The sequence below is a fragment of the Leptodactylus fuscus genome, chromosome 5 (genome assembly GCF_031893055.1).
Source record: "Leptodactylus fuscus isolate aLepFus1 chromosome 5, aLepFus1.hap2, whole genome shotgun sequence".
NCBI lineage: Eukaryota > Metazoa > Chordata > Amphibia > Anura > Leptodactylidae > Leptodactylus > Leptodactylus fuscus.
The window spans coordinates 29,219,385-29,240,594 of NC_134269.1; the positions used below are offsets into that span (position 1 = coordinate 29,219,385).

A 21,210-nucleotide genomic window follows, 5' to 3' on the forward strand; every position below is an offset into this window, starting at 1 on the left:
AGCCAGTGGATATGAAATATAAAAAATTGAGAGTCTTCAGTAGTTGTTCCTTTTTTTAATAGCTAACTAAAATGATGACAGATTCTTTTTTGGCTTATGATGAACTTTTGAGGCTTATGCCCAGGGGTGAACCTTCTTTTTTCGCCGCCCGAAGCCAAGGGGTCATGGCGGAGCGGCGTTAGCAGGCAGAGAGCAGGCACGGAGAGGACCTGCTCTCTGCCAGAGCGTGAGGGGAGGCCGCTGGAGCAGCGCAGCTCCAGCGGCCTCCCCAATACACCGCTCGGTGACGCTAAGCCAGTCCAGGACAGTTTGTCCTGGACTGGCTTAGGTAAGCAAAAATGCCGCCCTCCCCGGGGCCCTGGCGTAGCGCCACCAGAAGCGGTCGCTTCAGGTTGCCTCATGGGAGGTGCGGTGCTGCTTATGCCTGAGGAAGGGGCCAAGAGCCTCGAAAGCTTGTAATCTGTCATCATTTTAGTTAGCCATTAAAAAAGGAACAACTACTGAAGACTCTCAATTTTTTATAATTAAAACTGTGAACTATATATAGAAATCTTCTATATGTGTTCCAGGAGATCAGCCATGTCCCCCTACCCCCTTTTCCTCACAGTCCTGTGTCTTGTCACATGCCCAGCTCAGCTGAGCATACATATATACTGTTCAGGGGATAGGGATGAAAGCTGTTGCCAGTCTCTACTAATGATGGCTTATCTCCTATGGGATTGGGCGATTGGCCGTTCCTCATCACAGTAGATGTTGGGGGAGAGTTGAGACAACCGATCCTGCCGATTTCAGCGGGTTAAACTGACCTATATTTAATAAGTATGGCCAGATGAGAGGGGTTTTCTGGGACTTCAGTTGTAGTTCTGTTGCAGTCCAACCCCTGAGACTCCCATGGATCAGCGATATACCTGCTCCTCAGGCCATGTGGTATTATGTTCATCAGTCATATGACCTGTTGGCAGCTCAGTCCCATTCAAGGTTTTGGACTGAGCTGCGATACCATGCACATCTAACTACACAAATGTACAACGCTGTGCATGATCGGCAAGGAGCCCCGTGTCAGGTTCCACGAGATCTTTAATTCATGACCCATCCTAAGTCCCGGAAAACCCCTTTAAGACAAGTTGTTGCAACAAGAGCCTCCCCCTTCCTTGTCTGCAGTTGCGGTTAAGCCCCACCCCCTGCCTCAGCCGATCCCCTGCTGATCATGGAAGGGATCAGCAGGAAATTAACCCCTCTGTTCTCTGCATGAATCTGCAGATAATCCAGCAGACTGACAAACCGGGAGGTCAAGGTTACATCACTTTTAGGTTCCTTTAAATGAAGTCCTCATACAATAAGATAAGATCAGATGGCCCTGAACCAGAACAGTAACCCCCCTTCCTCCTCATTCTGGTGGTCGGTGGGGAGATGATAAATTGTGGGAAATCTGTGCATATTGCTTAGTTGTAACTCCATATCTTTACTGATCTGGTGGTGACCATGACTTACATCATGTTTTCTACTGTTATGACCTCCAGTGATGCATCCAGAATGACACCAGTTTCCTATATAATCTCATGTAGTTATTTGCAGCCCCCTGCTGGTTCAGTGTTTGTACAGCGCACCATTTTAATTGCTTTATGATATACATAGCGCTTCCGCCAGACACTGAATAGTCATTATAGGATCTCATGTGACCCATCGGTGTCACTCTCTTGGTGGCCGCCAGCTCAATTCTGAATGCATCATTGAATGTGAATGGTGTGTAAGAGACCACAGCAGAAGTGCCTATCATGTTGTGTATATTTCAGCAATCTTCTGTCTCTTCTAGTGTGTTCTCTACCTATGGAGCTTGAAAATTATCCACCCCAAAACCCTGTTCTTGTTGCGAGGGAACCACGAGTGCCGACACTTGACAGAGTATTTCACCTTCAAGCAAGAATGTGAGTTTTTCTTGCACTGAATGTTGCCGCGGGGTTAACTCGCCATGAAATATATTTGTTGTATTGATCATTGTATAGATTTCTATAATTATGTTGAATGAGCCAATGAAGTTATGACATTTACTTACATAATATGACGCCACCATCATGCCTCTCCCCATAACCAGGTTTCTACATCGTGATCCTCTGGTCACTGCAGGGGCAGCCAATAGGAATAGTTTCCTGTCCTTCTTCTCGGGAAGGAATGGGGCCTATACAGTACATGACAGTATAGCTGAGGGGAGGTAAGAAGGAATTTTATAGTCAGCTGCCATGGGGAGAAGGAGACTGATCATGTCCAGAACCCACCTGTGCTGCAGTACTCACTCATAGTGGTAGTATATTACAGGATAAGGGAGCATTCACACGGCGTAACGTCCCGCGAGATTTGGCACGTGTACGCCGCGTGACCCTTTGCGTGCCGTACACGCTCCCATTCATTTCAATGGGAGCGGGGAGCGTATGCGCCGCGCTAGTTTGCGGCCGTGTATAAATGCACGGCCGCAAACTAGCGCGGCGCATACGCTCCCCGCTCCCATTGAAATGAATGGGAGCGTGTACGGCACGCAAAGGGTCACGCGGCGTACACGTGCCAAATCTCGCGGGACGTTACGCCGTGTGAATGCTCCCTAATACTGACACCTGTATTGGACTTCATTCACATTATATATATTCTGCCCACTTTAAGTAATTCATAATGTTTTCAGTGTGCTGTGACCATCTTTCTTGTTAATATGGTGATGGGTATAAAGACAGGTTAGGGATAAGGACCTACAGTATGCTGTTATGTAAAGAATTGCAGGTAGCTGCTACATAAGGACAAAGACCTGCAGGTAACTGGTATATAGGGATAAAGACCTGCAGGTAACTGGTATATAGGGATAAAGACCTGCAGGTAACTGGTATATGGGGATAAAGACCTGCAGGTAACTGGTATATAGGGATAAAGACCTGCAGGTAACTGGTATATAGGGATAAAGACCTGCAGGTAACTGGTATATAGGGATAAAGATCTGCAGGTAACTGGTATATAGGGATAAAGACCTGCAGGTAAAGGTAACTGGTATATAGGGATAAAGAGCTGCAGGTAACTGGTATATAGGGATAAAGACCTGCAGGTAGTTGGTATATAGGGATAAAGACCTGCAGGTAACTGGTATATAGGGATAAAGACCTGCAGGTAACTGGTATATAGGGATAAAGACCTGCAGGTAACTGGTATATAGGGATAGAGACCTGCAGGTAACTGGTATATAGGGATAAAGACCTGCAGGTAACTGGTATATAGGGATAAAGACCTGCAGGTAGATGGTATATATGGATAAAGACCTGCAGGTAGCTGGTATATAGGGATAAAGACCTGCAGGTAACTGGTATATAGGGATAAAGACCTGCAGGTAACTGGTATATAGGGATAAAGACCTGCAGGTAACTGGTATATAGGGATAAAGACCTGCAGGTAACTGGTATATAGGGATAAAGACCTGCAGGTAACTGGTATATAGGGATAAAGACCTGCAGGTAACTGGTATATAGGGATAAAGACCTGCAGATAGCTGGTATATAGGGATAAAGACCTGCAGGTAACTGGTATATAGGGATAAAGACCTGCAGGTAACTGGTATATAGGGATAAAGATCTGCAGGTAACTGGTATATAGGGATAAAGACCTGCAGGTAGATGGTATATAGGGATAAAGACCTGCAGGTAACTGGTATATAGGGATAAAGACCTGCAGGTAACTGGTATATAGGGATAAAGACCTGCAGGTAACTGGTATATAGGGATAAAGACCTGCAGGTAACTGGTATATAGGGATAAAGATCTGCAGGTAACTGGTATATAGGGATAAAGACCTGCAGGTAAAGGTAACTGGTATATAGGGATAAAGAGCTGCAGGTAACTGGTATATAGGGATAAAGACCTGCAGGTAACTGGTATATAGGGATAAAGACCTGCAGGTAGATAGTATATAGAGATAAAGACCTGCAGGTAGCTGGTATATAGGGATAAAGACCTGCAGATAGCTGGTATATAGGGATAAAGACCTGCAGGTAACTGGTATATAGGGATAAAGACCTGCAGGTAACTGGTATATAGGGATAAAGATCTGCAGGTATCTATGTAGGGATAAAGACCTGCAGGTAACTGGTATATAGGGGTAAAGACCTGCAGGTAGCTGGTATATAGGGATAAAGAGCTGCAGGTAACTGGTATATAGGGATAAAGACCTGCAGGTAACTGGTATATAGGGATAAAGACCTGCAGGTAACTGGTATATAGGGATAAAGACCTGCAGGTAACTGGTATATAGGGATAAAGACCTGCAGGTAACTGGTATATAGGGATAAAGACCTGCAGATAGCTGGTATATAGGGATAAGGACCTGCAGGTAACTGGTATATAGGGATAAAGACCTGCAGGTAACTGGTATATAGGGATAAAGATCTGCAGGTAACTGGTATATAGGGATAAAGACCTGCAGGTAGATGGTATATAGGGATAAAGACCTGCAGGTAACTGGTATATAGGGATAAAGACCTGCAGGTAACTGGTATATAGGGATAAAGACCTGCAGGTAACTGGTATATAGGGATAAAGACCTGCAGGTAACTGGTATATAGGGATAAAGATCTGCAGGTAACTGGTATATAGGGATAAAGACCTGCAGGTAAAGGTAACTGGTATATAGGGATAAAGAGCTGCAGGTAACTGGTATATAGGGATAAAGACCTGCAGGTAACTGGTATATAGGGATAAAGACCTGCAGGTAGATAGTATATAGAGATAAAGACCTGCAGGTAGCTGGTATATAGGGATAAAGACCTGCAGATAGCTGGTATATAGGGATAAAGACCTGCAGGTAACTGGTATATAGGGATAAAGACCTGCAGGTAGCTGGTATATAGGGATAAAGATCTGCAGGTATCTATGTAGGGATAAAGACCTGCAGGTAACTGGTATATAGGGGTAAAGACCTGCAGGTAGCTGGTATATAGGGATAAAGAGCTGCAGGTAACTGGTATATAGGGATAAAGACCTGCAGGTAACTGGTATATAGGGATAAAGACCTGCAGGTAACTGGTATATAGGTATAAAGACCTGCAGGTAACTGGTATATAGGGATAAAGACCTGCAGGTAGATGGTATATAGGGATAAAGACCTGCAGGTAACTGGTATATAGGTATAAAGACCTGCAGGTAACTGGTATATAGGGATAAAGACCTGCAGGTAGATGGTATATATGGATAAAAACCTGCAGGTAGCTGGTATATAGGGATAAAGACCTGCAGGTAACTGGTATATAGGGATAAAGACCTGCAGGTAACTGGTATATAGGGATAAAGACCTGCAGGTAACTGGTATATAGGGATAAAGACCTGCAGGTAACTGGTATATAGGGATAAAGACCTGCAGGTAACTGGTATATAGGGATAAAGACCTGCAGGTAACTGGTATATAGGGATAAAGACCTGCAGGTAACTGGTATATAGGGATAAAGACCTGCAGGTAACTGGTATATAGGGATAAAGACCTGCAGGTAACTGGTATATAGGGATAAAGACCTGCAGGTAACTGGTATATAGGGATAAAGACCTGCAGGTAACTGGTATATAGGGATAAAGACCTGCAGGTAACTGGTATATAGGGATAAAGACCTGCAGGTAACTGGTATATAGGGATAAAGACCTGCAGGTAACTGGTATATAGGGATAAAGACCTGCAGGTAACTGGTATATAGGGATAAAGACCTGCAGGTAACTGACACATTTATTCCACCATTGTCAGGGACAATAGGACCTCAACTCCCATGATGGTGATAATGCCGCCCACTCCTTGTATTGTCTGTCTCTCTTTCACTACTCATGTGCCCACTCATCTGCAACCAGTGACTTTTGAGCTGTTGTAAAAATCCCATCATGTTACACGAGCTGCAAACTGAAGGGAGTGCTGGGATATGTAGTTTTACAACAGCTGGAGTGACACTGCTGACATACCACTGCTGCACATCTTCTGTGTCTGTTCCTGTGCTGTTCTATGTCTCTGTAATGTATTGCTCTCTTTTTCCTGTTGCTCTTACACATGCTCTTCTGTGCGTCCGCCGTTGCCTCCGTAATGTATTTAGCTCCAGCATCTTGCTAGTTACATGCGCATTCTCCTGATCCTGACACATGCATCGTGCCCAATCCTCCCTGGATTTTGCTGTGTCACTTGCTGCTCTCAGGGCGGTGGCTTTGCCCATCTGCTTCGCTGCACCACGTGCCCAGCTACTTAGATATGTATATCCCTTAAGTACCTCTGAGTCCAGACTGAATTAGGCGCCATTTATAAAATCTGCTCTGTGCGCTACCTATATTTGTATATCTGGGTACCCGTGAACTCTGCTACCTGCATGCCTGCTGTGCACATAATCCTGCTCCACGCTGCTGCTGCTCCCTGGACTGTCAATCCAATCTGTTACTCCATGCCCATCTGTGAAGCTCACATCCAGCTGCTTTCAGTACCATGCACTGATCAGTGTACCCATCTGTTCTGCCTGCTGCATCCATCCCTGCCCTGCCAGTGATGCTCAGTACATGACCTGTCAGTGTCTCTGCTGGCTGCCTCATTATTATAGAGCAGGTGACAATGTGAGTGGTACGTCTCGCTATGCACTGACTATTATGCTGTAACTCTCATTCATCAACTAATGATCAGGCCTGTTTAGGTCTTAAAGAGGTTTGAGATAAGTGTCTGATGTCTGGGGGTTTGATCAATGCGGCCTCCGGTGATCTTAAGAACAGCTTTAATGTGAATGTGTAACCACTGACTTAGTGCTGTACTCCTCCATCTCCAACAGTCCTAGAGAAGGGAATGGAGTGGTGGTCATGCATGTGCACTACCAGTCCTTTCACACAGTTCTTAAGAGTGCCATCACAATCCTTTTTGGTCCCCAGATTTAGCACTAGCCATTAGAGCAGGATGTCCCCACTGATATGGCAGGGTGACCCCACTGATAGGGTGGAGTGTCCCCACTGATAGGGCAGGATGTCCCCACTGATAGGGCAGGGTGTCCCCACTGATAGGGCAGGGTGTCCCCACTGATAGGGCAGGGTGTCCCCACTGATAGGGCAGGGTGTCCCCACTGATAGGGCAGGGTATCCCCACTGATAGGGCAGGATGTCACCACTGTTAGAGCAGGATGTCACCACTGTTAGTGCAGATTGTCCTCACTGTTAGAGCAGGATGTCACCACTATTAGAGCAGGATGTCACCACTGATAGCGCAGGATGTCACGACTGTTAGAGCAGTATGTCACCACTGTTAGCACAGATTGTCACCACTGTTAGAGCAGGATGTCACCACTGTTAGAGCAGGATGTCCCCACTGATAGGGCAGGATGTCACCACTGATAGAGCAGGATGTCACCACTGATAGGGCAGGATGTCACGACTGTTAGAGCAGGATGTCACCACTGTTAGGGCAGGATGTCACGACTGTTAGAGCAGGATGTCACCACTGTTAGAGCAGGATGTCACCACTGTTAGAGCAGATTGTCCTCACTGTTAGAGCAGGATGTCACCACTGTTAGAGCAGGATGTCACCACTGTTAGAGCAGGATGTCACCACTGTTAGAGCAGGATGTCACCACTGTTAGAGCAGGATGTCACCACTGTTAGAGCAGATTGTCATCACTGTTAGAGCAGATTGTCCTCACTGTTAGAGCAGGATGTCACCACTGTTAGAGCAGGATGTCACCACGGTTAGAGCAGGATGTCACCACTGTTAGAGCAGATTGTCCTCACTGTTAGAGCAGATTGTCCTCACTGTTAGAGCAGATTGTCCCCACTGTTAGAGCAGGATGTCACCACTGTTAGAGCAGGATGTCACCACTGTTAGAGCAGATTGTCCTCACTGTTAGAGCAGGATGTCACCACTGTTAGAGCAGGATGTCACCACTGTTAGAGCAGATTGTCACCACTGTTAGAGCAGATTGTCACCACTGTTAGAGCAGGATGTCACCACTGTTAGAGCAGGATGTCCTCACTGTTAGAGCAGGATGTCCTCACTGTTAGAGCAGGATGTCACCACTGTTAGAGCAGGATGTCACCACTGTTAGCGCAGGATGTCACCACTGTTAGAGCAGGATGTCCTCACTGTTAGAGCAGGATGTCACCACTGTTAGAGCAGGATGTCACCACTGTTAGAGCAGGATGTCACCACTGTTAGAGCAGATTGTCCTCACTGTTAGAGCAGGATGTCACCACTGTTAGAGCAGGATGTCACCACTGTTAGAGCAGATTGTCACCACTGTTAGAGCAGATTGTCACCACTGTTAGAGCAGGATGTCACCACTGTTAGAGCAGGATGTCACCACTGTTAGAGCAGGATGTCACCACTGTTAGAGCAGATTGTCCTCACTGTTAGAGCAGGATGTCACCACTGTTAGAGCAGGATGTCACCACTGTTAGAGCAGATTGTCACCACTGTTAGAGCAGATTGTCACCACTGTTAGAGCAGGATGTCACCACTGTTAGAGCAGGATGTCACCACTGTTAGAGCAGGATGTCACCACTGTTAGAGCAGGATGTCACCACTGTTAGAGCAGGATGTCACCACTGTTAGCGCAGGATGTCCTCACTGTTAGAGCAGGATGTCCTCACTGTTAGAGCAGGATGTCACCACTGTTAGAGCAGGATGTCACCACGGTTAGAGCAGGATGTCACCACGGTTAGAGCAGGATGTCACCATGGTTAGAGCAGATTCTAGCATATGGGATACCCATACAGTGCTTATTTTAAAGTAGCATAAAAAGTGTATTGACAGTTATTGAGGGGATTAAGAAAAGGTTTCACTTCAGCATACTCCTTTATCTTAGAGCATCAGTGTAATGACCTAGCAGTTTTTACCAGCACTTATAGATTTCCAGTTTGAGAGGTATGGAGTAATGGTGACAGAGTTCCATCTCTGGGACATACTCTGACCACCTCTCAGAAGAATGAGCTCTCTACACTGCATCCAGCATGTACCATCTCTCTATTCAAACCTAGAGGAGCCAAAGAAATATCAAACACCTCTGTGTATTTATGGCTTGTAGTTTGTGGTGTGGACACATTCATGCATCCTAATAATTGTCATATCCCTACAGGTAAAATAAAGTATTCGGAGCGAGTCTATGACTCCTGTATGGATGCCTTCGACTGCCTCCCACTAGCAGCTCTGCTCAACCAGCAGTTCCTTTGTGTGCACGGGGGTCTTTCCCCTGAAATCTCTTGCCTGGACGACATCAGAAAGGTGAATGATGTGATGTGATAATCTTCCTTATAATACATTGTCTTTTATTATGACATTTTTGACTACTGGATTAAATATGTAGTCCTATAGGATTTCTTACATTTACACTGTCTCAGTACTTACGTTGTCTGTATAGCTCCAACTGATACCTCAAGACTGTGATATTGAGTTTTCTCTTGTCAGGCAATTGACATCACATCCATTAACCATGCTGCAGCTCAGTCCCATTCAAATGAATGGTGCTGTGCTGCAATACCAAGCACAGCCACTATACAGTGTCCGGCACTGTAAGCAATCAATGCCGTATCACTGGGAAAGCCCTTTAACCCCTTGGCACACCTTAACTTAGATATGTATCACTGGGAGTTAACCATGGGCGTCTGACGTTGTTGAGAAATAAGAAATACCTTTAATTCTGGCTGTTTAACCTCTTAGATCCTGAGGTCTATGACAATTGTGGCATATAAGATGCTGCAAAGGGGAAGGGAGTCTTTTTATCAACCCATTGGCGCCCTGTAATGCGCCATTTGTTTTCATGGCATGACTATAAAGACGTTATAGAAGTGATGGAGAGATGGCAAGTTATTGTCCCCTAGGGGTAGGGGCGTAGCTATAGGGGGTGCAGAAGTAGAAATCCCTACTGGGCACTGGACCCTGACAGGGCCCCATACAATATACCATTATTCCAAATGGCACAAGGAAGGTAAGTTTCCCATTACAGATTTTGCATTGGGGCCCATCGGCTTTAAGTTACACCTCTGCCTAGGGGGGGATGTAAATAATGTAAAAATAAAGGGGTTATCCTGTGAATTGGAAATAAAGCTCTCTAGAGTGACCACTATTATGTTAACACTATCAATGAAGAAAACTCTGCACTCTAGTGTCATTTTTACCATTTTAGTCACACATCAGAAGCTTTGATCCATTTTCTTTCTGTGAGCAGATGCATGTTTGTACCATGTGACTATCAAGCTATTACATCTACCAGGAATACATTGAAGTCTGTTCCCAACCCCATTCATGTGAGCTCTGTGCACTGCTATACATGATCAGTAGGAGAGCAATGGGAGAAAGGGGTATTCGGGTTATTTCAAGATAGGGGATTGGTTGGTAATTTGCAGATTGGGGGGGGGTCCAACAACAGGGCACCCTGCGAATCAAGACGATGCTGTAAGAATGGGGTGGCAGGTCAAGCATGTGCAGTTCTGCTCCGTTCATGCTCTTCGGAGCTGCCAGAGATTAAGTATAGTGCACGGCAATCTCCAGAAATCCTATAGAAGTCAATGGACATGCTCCATTCATTTATGGGTACAAGGGACTTGGATCGGTGGGGATCCCAGAGGTCGGACCACTACCAATCAACAAGTTATCCCCTATCCTTGATATAACTGAAATATCTTTTAAGACTCTAAATTGGCCAGTTCTTAAGGGGTTAATTACTGTAAATGGGTTTTTTTTCCCTTTAACTTTCTGAAACATTTTGGAAAGACACTTGGGCCCATTAACCCCCCCCCCCCTACACCTTGCAAACAAATCATGGACACACAGCTGAGGGTTTGTTAGAATGTAGCAGCGCAGGTAACAATAGGAGACAGATTTCTGCTTCGGCTGTGTTCAGACACTGACACAAACCCGAGCCGTGTAAATAGAAATAGGTCAGGCAGGTTTTCAGGCTCTGATTTTACTTAGGTTTATGGGGCCCTTGGTAGTTCCCTCCATTCATGTTCTCCTCATTGTCTCCGCCTCATCAGTTAGACCGATTTAAGGAACCCCCCGCCTTTGGCCCTATGTGCGACCTGCTGTGGTCTGACCCAGCTGAGGACTACGGCAATGAAAAGACTTTGGAACACTTCACCCATAACACAGTTCGTGGCTGCTCCTATTTCTACAGGTAAGCAGACATTGGCTCATTGTGTTTTCTGAGGGCCATGTGGTTATTTTATGTGCTGTCGCCCTGATAGCGCCCTCTGTATTTCAGCTACCCTGCCGTCTGTGAGTTCCTGCAGAGCAACAACCTCCTGTCAGTGATTCGCGCCCATGAAGCACAGGATGCTGGGTAATGCTGCACCTTCAGAAAAATTGCATAATATGAGATTTTAAACTCTTCATGATAGGGAGACCGCACAGACTCTTGGAAGCGATAGCAAATCCCCAGGTAGTGGGAGAAGCCTCCTGGAGGGCTCAGTGTCTTAAAGATGTGGTATGATGGTTAGAAAAACGTATTTTATTCCTACCCGAAACAGCGACACTTTTATTGTACATAGTCTCTTGAATGAAAGCTGCAAAGAGACGAATGCCCAAAAGTGGCGCTGTTCTTTTTTCTAACCACGTACAGACTGAGCCCTTCTTCTGTATGGACAGACAAGGAGAAGACGAGCCCTTCTATATCTGTCAGATTGTAGATCTAGACACTGGAACCTACTTCTTTCTAATAGTAGAGAGATATTAATGTGTGAGTAGGCGAGGCTGACAGTGTTTGATATCTTTATTCCCACCTGCAGTTACCGAATGTATCGGAAGAGTCAGACGACCGGATTTCCTTCCCTCATCACCATTTTTTCTGCACCGAACTACTTAGACGTCTACAACAACAAAGGTAAGATGACATGTTGCGTTACTGTGACGGCGGTGTGTCTTCCAGGATTATTGCACTATTCATGTGGCTTTGTTAAAGGGAAATTGCAGCTCGAAGTATCTTAGATATGTTAGGGGGTAGAAGAGTGTAGGGCATGTGAACATGGACGCCAACTGACTTTCAGAAGAAAGGAAGTGCAGTGCGGAGTAAGCACATGAACCCCTTTGAAGTTGGTCCAAGGGGTCTATGAATCGAAATCTCTGCCTATTACTTCTTTACGGGTGGTATTGATTCAATGAAACTTCAAAAGAAGCGCTGTGTTAGAGATTCTGTCCAGAGCTTCGGGGATCTTCAGCCCCCAAGGTGAGAGTAAAAGATAAGCACTAGAGATGAGCGAGTACTGTTCGGATCAGCCGATCCGAACAGCACGCTCCATAGAAATGAATGGATGCACCTGGTACTTCCGCTTTGACGGCGGCCGGCCGCTTAACCCCCCGCGTGCCGGCTACGTCCATTCATTTCTGTGCGAGCGTGCTGTTCAGATCGCCTGATCCGAACAGTACTCGCTCATCTCTAATAAGCACTGTATTAAACAGGACGTAGGCCCTGAGCTGCTTCCCATACTTGGGCCACCACTATCACCCTGCCATGCCGTGTCTATACCACCTTTCTATGCTAGCATTGACAATTGGGTGTTATCATTGTACTTGTCAGTATCAGGCTGTGCAGAGCCACATCCTATTAACCAAGAGGATGAATAAGAACAAGCTGTCCATTAAAGGGGTTGGACACTTGAAGATAACTTTAGACAGATGTGTGTATATGGATAGGACCTGCCACTTACTATGCAGCACTCCTGACCCCTATATAGGTCAAGTTGTCCTGTCGCTGAGTTCTAAAAACGGTGTCCCAATCCATAACATGGCGGCAATTGGGGGAACTTGTGACCATATAGGCCACTTGGCCTCTGTCGCAGTGTTTTGCTACAGAGAAGGCTGAGTAATGTAACAGTCATGGATATTTTCTATTCTTATCTTCAGCATCTGACCCAGACCACTATGATGACTTCTCCTTACAGCGGCAGAGTTTGTTTTGAAATATCCAGTAAATAGAGACCAAAGACCAGACCACAAAATTAATTCGGACCCCAAGCTAAACCCATCCCAGACCTCTTACCATAATTCCAGACAATAGGCGTTGGGGGTGTTCAGGCAATACTCAGCACTGCGGCCCCTTTGATATCTTGTTCCAGTTATGAGGGCTTAGTATAAGTTGAATATTATGTGATATAAGGACAATGGAATAGTCTGTGTACGTGTGAGGCTGCTGGAAGCTTGTGCCGCCACCACCACATGTCAGCTACTACCGCTACTTGTGTGTGTGGGAGTCTTGTGCTAAAGACGTCTGCAGTATATGTAAAATCTCTTCTTATTGTCTCCTTACAGCCGCAGTGCTCAAGTATGAAAACAATGTCATGAATATCCGTCAGTTTAATTGCTCTCCACATCCCTACTGGCTGCCAAACTTCATGGATGTGTTCACATGGTCCCTGCCCTTCGTAGGGGAGAAAGGTAAAAAGACAGATTTGCACAGTGGAGTGGTCATACCGTGCAAATATATTTGGGTGGGGGGTATATTGCATAGGCAGGATTGAACATGACAAGCAGAGGTCTTGCTGAGAGTAGGTATGTACAGCTATACTGAGAATTAGTAGAAATGTCTCTACATTGGTCGTGTTTAGGCTGTGGCTGTGACCAGGGCCAGATGTACAAGAATAGGGGTCCACTGATACACACTGAACACTTTTTGTTCTGCGGAATACAAATACTTCAATACTAATACCTCTTGAATCCACTAGAGGGCACATATGTATATCGTAGCAGCAGTCACATAGACTGAGTCATTGTCTACCCGTACATGCTACATAGACGGTAAGATTTCAGGGCCAGACATATTGATAGGGCCCCATTCTCACAGGGGCCGTTTGTCCACATTCAGGCAGGTATATAGGACAGCTCTTTTCTATGCAGAGGCATCCTTCAAACAAAAAAAAGTGAATACTGTGCAGTAAGGTTTATTTACTATGGGAGTCAATGGGCCACGTGTACCAGTAGGCCCATACTCCCTTGTTATACATCTGATGGGAAGCTCTAAGAAGATGCGGTGAACCTTGCAAATGCAGCCATCCCAAACATCAGGTTCCGGGTGCAATGTCTGCACCCCCTGTAGCTACTCCCCTTGTTTACCCATGTTTTTTATGATTTTTCTGCTTAGCTAATAGGCATACATGCTGCCATTTTAAATTAGGGTTACGTATCAAAACCTGTGGCCAGAACCGTATTGTGTGAACAGACATTTCCTGCAGCACAGGACATATAATACAATTCTGTAAGATTATTGACAGTGCTGTGATTTTTCTCTACAGTTACAGAAATGCTGGTGAATATTCTCAGTATATGCTCAGATGATGAGCTGATTTCAGATGGAGAAGACGCACTGGAAAGTAAGATGACGTTCTATGATCTTTCTTATTACAATACCTGTAACCCCCCCCCCTGTACTTCCCTATTGTTTTTGCTTCTGCTCCGATCTGACACAGACCTATCTATTAAGTGACAATTTGACTTCAAGCTTTATCTGTAGTCAGGGGCACATGTAGAATTTACGTCATATAGAGTGAAAGTGCTGATATATTCTCCAGTAATCTGGACAGTCCATTAAACGTGGACAAGGTGACTGTCCTGAGGACAATACTCTCAGTCCCATCCCTCTCCACCTTTAAAGAGGACCTTTCATGGTTTGGGGCACAGGCAGTGCTATATACTACTGGAAAGCCAACAGTGCACTGAATTCAGCACACTGTCGGCTTTCCCGATCTGTGCCCCGGGTTAAGAGCTAGCGGTCCTGGCTAAAAAGCGGTAGCTTTTTACAGTCAGAAGGGTGTTTCTGACACTCTGTCAGGACCGTCCTTCTGTACAAGTAGCGCCAATAGCGCTGTACAGTGTGAGCGGGGAGGAATGCCCCCCTCCCCTCCTGATCATACTCGTCTATGGACGAGCACTGTGAGCAGAGGGAGAGGGCGTTCCTCCGCACTCACACAGTACAGCGCTATTGGCAGTGCTTGTACAGAAGGACGTTCCTGACAGACTGTCAGAAATGCCCTTCTGACTGTGAAGAGCTACGGTACTGGGACCGCTAGCTCTTCAGCCGGGGCACAGATCGGGAAAGCCGACAGTGCGCGGCTCTCCAGCAGTATATAGAAGTGCCTGTGCCCCAAACCATGAAAGGTCCTCTTTAAGGTCCTGTGTTTGCCCTGGAAGTCTCCTTCATTTCCTAGTTTTCCATTACATAAGTAAATTTGCTCTAGTAACTTATGCAGAAGATGGGTGTCTGCACCCCAAATAGTCAGAATGAGACATTTGAAGGGTATCACAGTGGCCAACATTTCATGATTGGGGGGTCCATTGAACCCCCCACACACACACACTATTTCTTGAATGATCAGTTATAGGTTATCTCAGTTTCCTTCCTATTGAATTAATAACCTCTCCTTCTGTTACCCTCAAGGTGGAGCTTCTGTGCGTAAAGAGATTATTCGGAACAAGATCCGAGCGATTGGGAAGATGGCCCGCGTGTTCTCTGTACTCAGGTAACGTGCTCAGAGCTGATCCTCTCATCTTCTGAGATAGAAATGTATCACTCATATCAAGGGATGTTACCAACACACAGAGATCTGTTCACAAACAATAGCTCTGCATAAACCAGCATATGTGAATGACAGTGGGAATTATTAAAATAAAGTGGTGATCCAAAGAGAAGAGTTGGGTGAACCTGCAATTTTTAGGTGTCTAGTTATCTCATTGGTGTAGGGGTATGCTGAGCCAACCAACACATCATCTTGGGGAAAGAAGAGTTAAGCATGTTGAATTTCCAAAGTGTCCGGCAGTGGCTTATTCCCCTTTTCCCATTGAAAAATCATGTGTCAAGCATGCATGTTTATGGGAGAGTTGGGAGGAATGGCTGTCACCTGACCGACAATTATTGAGCGTGCGTGATACACTTAGGGTTGGTACAGTAGATCTGCACGGGGTATGGATGGTACTATTATTACTGATCTACTGTTATCTGACCTGTGATATTTCATCCTCAGGGAGGAAAGTGAGAGCGTCCTGACGCTGAAGGGTCTGACACCCACAGGAACACTTCCCCAGGGAGTCCTGTCTGGAGGAAGACAGACTCTACAGAGCGGTAACTTTTACTATTGTCTCATCTTCTACGGTATTGTATTACTGCCCTTTGGTACAGTATCATGCAGGCACTGCCAGGTATGGGCTCACAGAATACTATGGCCCTATTATCAGGATCCATGTGATATAAATCCAGAATACGGTCGTGTACACCTAACTATGTATGGGCATGTGATAGGCCTCGCATAGTGGCTAGACCCGTGCCATGTTCTATCACTATGCCCTATGAACACTGTATGTAGGGAGGTCGGGGGCTCGTACATGCGTCTAGTCTAGTCCATATATGAGAGAAATGCTGAGAGGAATGCTGTATGTCATCCCCGTCCGCTCACAAGTCTGTGCAGGTAGCAGTCGGGGTACAATGTTATATTGTGCTCTAGGACAATTACAATGAGTTATAATTATAATGATATAATGAGTTCTGTATTCGCCAGCATGAACTGGAATAACCTGTCAGGAGCAGTGCAAGAAATTGAGAAATTCCTAGGTCTGTGTCTTCTACTTATTATAAACACAGCCCCAGGCATGCCCTTTAAGAAATAGTGATACAGTATATGGGCTAGTTGACACGGAGTAAAATGGTCAGGATTTCGACGCGGAATCCGCGTCAAAATCCTGCTCGAAAAACCGCCTCCCATTGAAATCAATGGGAGCCGGTCATTTCCTTTTTCTGCGAGCTGCCCTTTCTTCAGGCAGATTCAGCGGCGGATGTCCGCCTCGCGACACCTCCCTCCTGACTAGGCCCATTCATTTGGGCCTAATCCGGAGCGGAAAGCTGCGACTGTCAGAAGCCGCAACAGTTGTGGCTAGCCGCGGCAGGCTCATTTTGGTCCGGACTCTAACGCAGCTTCCCGCATAAAAATTCGGACCATTTTACTCCATGTGAACTAACCCTATTAGTGATTTTCTGTCCCGTGGTAATATTACATAAAGGGACTCCAGTAGCTTGGACGCCATGATGTATTATGACTCAATCGAGGTGGCAATAGGACAGCTCTGATACACTCCCGATACATCTGCCAGGATCACAAAACTTCTGATCCCTTTAGTTCCCCTTTCAGCAGCGATGAAGCCTGATCACTGTATTCTACAAGGATCCAGTGATCCCTATACAATAACATAACCCCCACATATCTGGTATCCCTATAATCATTGCAATGAACTATTAATATATACACTTATCACAGAAGAGAAAAATGGCCAAAACATGTCCCATATCATGTGCATAAGGTATATACATCTGATGCATTGTCTTTCTTTGTCTCCCTTATAGCTACGGAAGAAGCAGTTGAGGCACAAGAAGGTAAAGTATAAGCTGCTATGAGCAGCAGTTACCTATATTATCACTAGAGGGCGTTATGCTAATAGGAAATGAAAGCACAGAGGTTGCATACAGTCATGCCACATGGTTTAACCTTTGGACTTCTCTAAGGCTGTTGTGCTCACTTCTGAGTCTGCGATCCTGCCCCGTCCTGAGTCTCCTAGTGCTGTTGTCACTGGTTGCCTTTCCTTTCCCATAGATAGATATATATATATATATATATATATAACCATTAGGATACGGCCACAGGATTACAGTAAAAACCAGTCAGTTTACGCCACAGGATTACAGTTCTTAGTCATTGCATTGCAGTAATAATTGACATGACAGAGGTTATAAACTTGCAGACCAAAACACTGTGTGATGCAGATTTTCTCCGCAGTACGGGGATGGGATTGGTAGAAATCTCAACCACTTCACAGCAACCAAAATTGGCAGTGAATTAGTCATCGGCGATTCCACCCATGGTTAACCCTCTGCAAACTCACAGCATGTGGTCCTGGCCTTAAAACGAGTCCGTCACCAGAACCCAGTATATCCACCGAACCCTGCAGATAAATAGGTTAGGGTCACCAGAACCCAGTATATGTACCTAGTCCTGCAGATAGATAGGTTAGTGTCACCAGAACCCAGTATATGTACCCAGCCCTGCAGATAGATAGGTTAGTGTCACCAGAACCCAGTATATGTACCCAGCCCTGCAGATAGATAGGTTAGTGTCACCAGAACCCAGTATATGTACCCAGCCCTGCAGATAGATAGGTTAGTGTCACCAGAACCCAGTATATGAACCCAGCCCTGCAGATAGATAGGTTAGTGTTACCAGAACCCAGTATATGTACCCAGCCCTGCAGATAGATAGGTTAGTGTTACCAGAACCCAGTATATGTACCCAGGCCTGCAGATAGATAGGTTAGTGTCACCAGAACCCAGAATATCACCCCAGTCCTGCAGATAGATAGGTTAGTGTCACCAGAACCAGCATATCACCCCAGCCCTGCAGATAGATAGGTTAATGTCACCAGAACCAGCATATCACCCCAGCCCTGCAGATAGATAGGTTAGTGTTACCAGAACCCAGTATATGTACCCAGCCCCGCAGATAGATAGGTTAATGTCACCAGAACCAGCATATCACCCCAGCCCTGCAGATAGATAGGTTAGTGTCACCAGAACCAGCATATCACCCCAGCCCTGCAGATAGATAGGTTAGTGTTACCAGAACCCAGTATATGTACCCAGCCCCGCAGATAGGTAGGTTAGGGTCACCCGAATCAGACGGTGTTCTCCCCTTATGAATTGCTGCCACAATTTATAAGATATCGCTGTTTTTGTCAATAAGAGCTCTTTGGTGCAATGAAGGCGTTTCATTATTGACTTAAAAGGCGATATCTCAGGAATGGAGGCAGCGATTCCCAAGGAGAAAACACTGTATAATTCAGGTGGACCTAACCTATCTATCTGTGGGGTCAGGTTGCAGTGACAGACTTGCTTTATACAGGTTATTGATGTTTCTTCTCATCATTGTGCTTTGCTCTCTCCACAGCTGTCCGAGGCTTCTCTCCTCAGCACAAGATCCGCAGCTTTGAGGAAGCCAGGGGTCTAGATCGAATCAATGAGCGTATGCCACCACGCCGTTCCACCTCCCCACAAGACATCAACCTGAACTCAGCCGACAAGAACAGTAACAGGAACCAGCAGTGACACTGCCGCCAGCATCACACATGGGTTCATCCACCACCTCCACCAACACATGCTCGAGGGCAGGACTCTCAATCCAGGCCAACATTAAAAAACAAACAAACCACGTACACTCTGTTGTACACTTGGGACCCATACACATACATTTCAGTCATGCTGCTCTACCTACATACACAAAAGTACCAGAATCATGGACACAAGTGGTAATATATGCCAGGGATCTATACAACTATAGGGTCCATACATTAATCATGTGACTTCAACACTCCCGAAACATAAACTCAGACAGATCCACGGACATACATAAGCTTGGCTATACACACACAGACACTTAGTAACACACGGTTTGTGCGCATCCACACACTGAGCTGGTCTGTCCTCCAGTTTGTATCCTCTTTGTAAATGTTATTTGCGTTCTATATATATATATTTATACATGTGTAATATAAATACCCTGTTTTTTAATGTAGGGTTCGGCAGCAGCTGCAGTATTGTACCATATTACCAAGGCCAGTTTGCAGCGCCCCCTCCTGCAGAGCCACCTGCACTGCACCCAGGTACAGATTAAACTACAGTATCTACTCCTTGTATAGCTGATAAGGTGCAGATCACAGCTTATTGTTTTACCCAAGAAGTTGGAGATGTGTCTTTTACATGATGTAAGAACATCATCAAATATTCTGGTAAATGCAGCGTCTGATCCTGCCCCGATTCTGCCAATGAAGCGTAATAACCTAGCCACCTTTAGAGATTGCAGAGAGTAGCGTGGCGTGTCCAGGACATCAAATGCATGGTCACTGCACACATCACCATCCTCCATGAAGTGGGGGGGGGGGTACACTCATACAATGCACTGAACACATGAGAACAAACAGCTCTCATTGGAGCGCTCTGCCATGGGTGACTACTCAGATTGCACTGCCGTGGGTGGCTCTGCACACATAGATAGCGCTGCGGCGGTCGCTCTGCAGTGGGTCACCGCTCGCTCTCTCAAGCACTAATAATCCTATATGAGAGAGATCACTTATTTCTGGGTTCATTTTTAAGGGGTTATGCTGCCCCCTAAACACTCCTGATCACCGGTCCAGCTCCCCACCCCACAGGGCACATCCATTATATTAAGGGAGTGCATTTAGGGCTATCTACATAGGAAACCTTTGTACCACAAGGGCTTGAGGTGACACAAAGTTGTATCTTTAGTGTGGCACTCAGAGACTGGGCTCCCTATTGACCAGGGACCCATACTGCCATTGCAATAAGGCACTCAGGAGTTGGGTTACCTTCAGACAATCTCATTTTCAGCACATCTCCTGCAGGGTCTTTAAAGCACCATGGAAGAGCCACATTATGGCCGCCTGTGTCCTCCGGTGCCTCTAGTGATGAATAGCACAATGATTAACTCTTTCACTGCTCCCATCTTTGAGTTTGATTTCGATGGCCCACTCGGAGGGGGTCGGGAGATATGTTCGTTTCTCTGCGCCCTCTTTTCATTCTTTCTTCTCTTCATTAAGTCTATGATTTGCTGAGTTGTCTTGTATTAAAAAAGGAGGAAATGTTTTTAAAAGAGTAAATGATTTTTTTTCCACAAGAGATTGGGAGAAAAACAAATGTTCAGATTAAACTGCAAAATAGTTAAAAGAAGGTCATTTGTTTTTCATTTCTGCTGTGACATGTGCACTGTATGATATCAGAAGTGAGTGTGCGCTCTATGGTATTAGAAGTATGTGTGCACTGTATGATATCAGAAGTGAGTGTGCACTGTATGGTATGAGATGTGAGTGTGCACTGTATGGTATTAGAAGTATGTGTGCACTGTATGGTATCAGATGTGAGTGTGCACTGTATGATATCAGAAGTGAGTGTGCGCTGTATGGTATTAGAAATGAGTGTGCGCTGTATGGTATTAGAAATGAGTGTGCGCTGTATGATATCAGAAGTGAGTGTGCATTGTATGGTATCAGATGTGAGTATGCGCTGTATGGTATTAGAAGTATGTGTGCACTGTATGATATCAGAAGTGAGTGTGCACTGTATGGTATCAGATGTGAGTGTGCGCTGTATGGTATTAGAAGTGAGTGTGCGCTGTATGGTATTAGCGGTATGTGTGCACTGTATGGTATCAGATG

General features: G+C 45.6%; 1 protein-coding gene across 2 annotated transcripts in view; it reads left to right on the forward strand.

Moving 5' to 3' along the window:
- The window catches only part of PPP3CC (protein phosphatase 3 catalytic subunit gamma), a 45,140-nt gene extending 24,430 nt beyond the window's left edge, over positions 1–20,710 (forward strand). For both annotated transcript variants that reach the window (XM_075272716.1, XM_075272715.1), the window contains exons 4-14: positions 1,814–1,925; positions 9,095–9,240; positions 10,992–11,131; positions 11,219–11,296; positions 11,742–11,836; positions 13,261–13,386; positions 14,241–14,318; positions 15,383–15,464; positions 15,966–16,063; positions 17,336–17,365; positions 18,930–20,710. In XM_075272716.1, coding sequence (XP_075128817.1) covers positions 1,814–1,925; positions 9,095–9,240; positions 10,992–11,131; positions 11,219–11,296; positions 11,742–11,836; positions 13,261–13,386; positions 14,241–14,318; positions 15,383–15,464; positions 15,966–16,063; positions 17,336–17,365; positions 18,930–19,087 — 1,143 coding nt within the window. In that variant the 3' untranslated portion in view covers positions 19,088–20,710. The remainder of the gene's footprint in view (positions 1–1,813; positions 1,926–9,094; positions 9,241–10,991; positions 11,132–11,218; positions 11,297–11,741; positions 11,837–13,260; positions 13,387–14,240; positions 14,319–15,382; positions 15,465–15,965; positions 16,064–17,335; positions 17,366–18,929) is intronic.
- Positions 20,711–21,210: the final 500 nt, after the last annotated feature.